At 37.9% G+C, this 1,904-nt stretch overlaps 1 protein-coding gene across 1 annotated transcript in view; it reads right to left on the bottom strand.

The window, feature by feature from the left end:
* sfi1 (SFI1 centrin binding protein) overlaps positions 1-1,904 on the bottom strand; it is a 14,765-nt gene that overhangs the window by 7,997 nt on the left and 4,864 nt on the right. Inside the window, exons 6-11 of the mRNA XM_015401950.1 lie at positions 1,752-1,849; positions 1,601-1,667; positions 578-708; positions 405-486; positions 143-321; positions 5-62 (exon numbers count right to left, since the gene is read on the bottom strand). Coding sequence (XP_015257436.1) covers positions 5-62; positions 143-321; positions 405-486; positions 578-708; positions 1,601-1,667; positions 1,752-1,849 — 615 coding nt within the window. The remainder of the gene's footprint in view (positions 1-4; positions 63-142; positions 322-404; positions 487-577; positions 709-1,600; positions 1,668-1,751; positions 1,850-1,904) is intronic.

Below are 1,904 nucleotides of genomic sequence, written 5' to 3'. Positions count from 1 at the left end.
CAACAGCTCTTCGCACACAGTGCAAATCCCCCTGAAGGCCAGCCTGCAGCTCTCTGGTTCTCCTGACAACATATAAGTTAGTTAGCCATCAACAACTGAAGCAGCAGCTCAGACAGATCAGTTGCCCCAGGAAATGCTCCACCTGTCATTGATCTCAGAGCTGTAGTCCCTCCGCTGCATCAGAGTGTTGTGGAGAGGCCTGTGAATGTTTTGACAGTGTAAGGCCTCCTGTTTCTCCACGTCTCTGATCCTCTGATGTGTACGTAGTCTCCACAGTCTCCATGCTCTCTGCAAGCAGCATCGCTCCTCATGAAGAACCGCCTGGAAAAGCAAAGAAAAATGACTGGAGCACAACATCATGTCTACTCTGTATAAACACTTGGTTCCATCTGCAGTTGACGTACAATCCGCTCAGAGAGACTCTCCTCCTTCTGCTTCTCTGACCGTCCCCTCCAGGTGGAAAACACCCAGTGCAGCTGACGCTGTCTGAAAGTCCAAAAACAAGTCATGCAGGAGTAGATATAGACTGAGCTGCATTTATGAAGGTTTAAGGTCTGAGGAAAAGATATGAAATTACTGATTAAAGGCTTCGGCTTTCAATCTTCTCTGTCTTTGAATTTGTCTCTGCAGAGTGAACTCCACCCAGGAGTTGAAACATCGAGGTAAGCAACGCGCTGCAAACCAGACATCTGCCCGATGCTCCATTTCCTGTGGGAAAAAATAAAAAATTTAAAAAAATCAGGTTTTCAATCGAATGTGAGGCATTTAAAATTTCCAAATGGCAAATAAAATAAAATACATTTGTTTTACTTTGAAATCCCACAGTAATAATTGCTATAAAGTTAGAATGTCTTTAAGAGTGTAATATTTGAGGCTTTCCCTGCTACTACTAGAACTGACTTTAGTTATTTTGAACATAAGTGCAAAGTGTTAATATTTATAATTCTATCAATGTTTAGTCATTATATTAATGTTGTTGCTTTGTGTCAAACAATATTCCATTATATCATGCTATAACGGTAACCTTTTTTTTTTTAATCATATTATCTATGTTAAAATATTGACTCATTAAATAATAAATAATGTTGGCACTGAAGTGTGTAATAATTTTCCAAAGCTGGAAAACTTATTTTTCAGGGTTAAGTCCTATTAAGATGGAGACCTTTAACAAAGGTCACCTAGGCAACAAATTAACAACACATTCAAATTAAACAATCAATTTACCAACAAAGATTTTAAAAGTGGATAACTGGTCAATAACTTTTTTTTTCCAGAACAGCTTCCCTCTGCTACCTAAGAGATGACTAAAATACAAAAGACAAATTATAGCACATTTGCAATGAGCAGTGAAATTAATTATAGACAGCAAAAATGAAGTCAGGATGCTGAAACAAAAAAGTCTGGGTTCTTCTTTTGAACCTGATTCCTCAGCGACTCAGTATTACTCCGAGTTACCTCAGAATGTAATAGTCAACTTATAAATAATAACATTTTAAACAACTACATTCTTTACGTTTTTTCATGCAAACATTCAGTATCATTTGGGACACATCTGCAAATTTGAAAATCTCTTCCAAAAGTGATTTCCCTTTAAACAAACCTGCATATTATTCTGTTCAGCAACTTCTTCCCTCCAGTGGTGAAAAAAGTGCCTCAGCACCGATTTTCTGCAATATTTAAGACATTCATACAGTCTAGCCTTTCTTTATTTCTGAAAATGTAGCAATTAAAGGTTTAAATTGACTAATAACCTGTAGTTGCTAACCGCCTTGTTGGTTATCGGTTTAAAGCTTTGATCTTCAGCTTCCTCCAGTCGATCCATCCAAAGTTTCCAGTACTTAGCCAACATCTACCAAAGAACATTTTAAGACTAAGACAAACAGACTGGAGCCGACTGTGAGGCG

The sequence above is a fragment of the Cyprinodon variegatus genome, unplaced genomic scaffold (assembly GCF_000732505.1).
Source record: "Cyprinodon variegatus isolate N-32 unplaced genomic scaffold, C_variegatus-1.0 Scaffold1277, whole genome shotgun sequence".
Lineage (NCBI taxonomy): Eukaryota > Metazoa > Chordata > Actinopteri > Cyprinodontiformes > Cyprinodontidae > Cyprinodon > Cyprinodon variegatus.
This window is presented reverse-complemented; position numbering and strand designations above follow the sequence as displayed.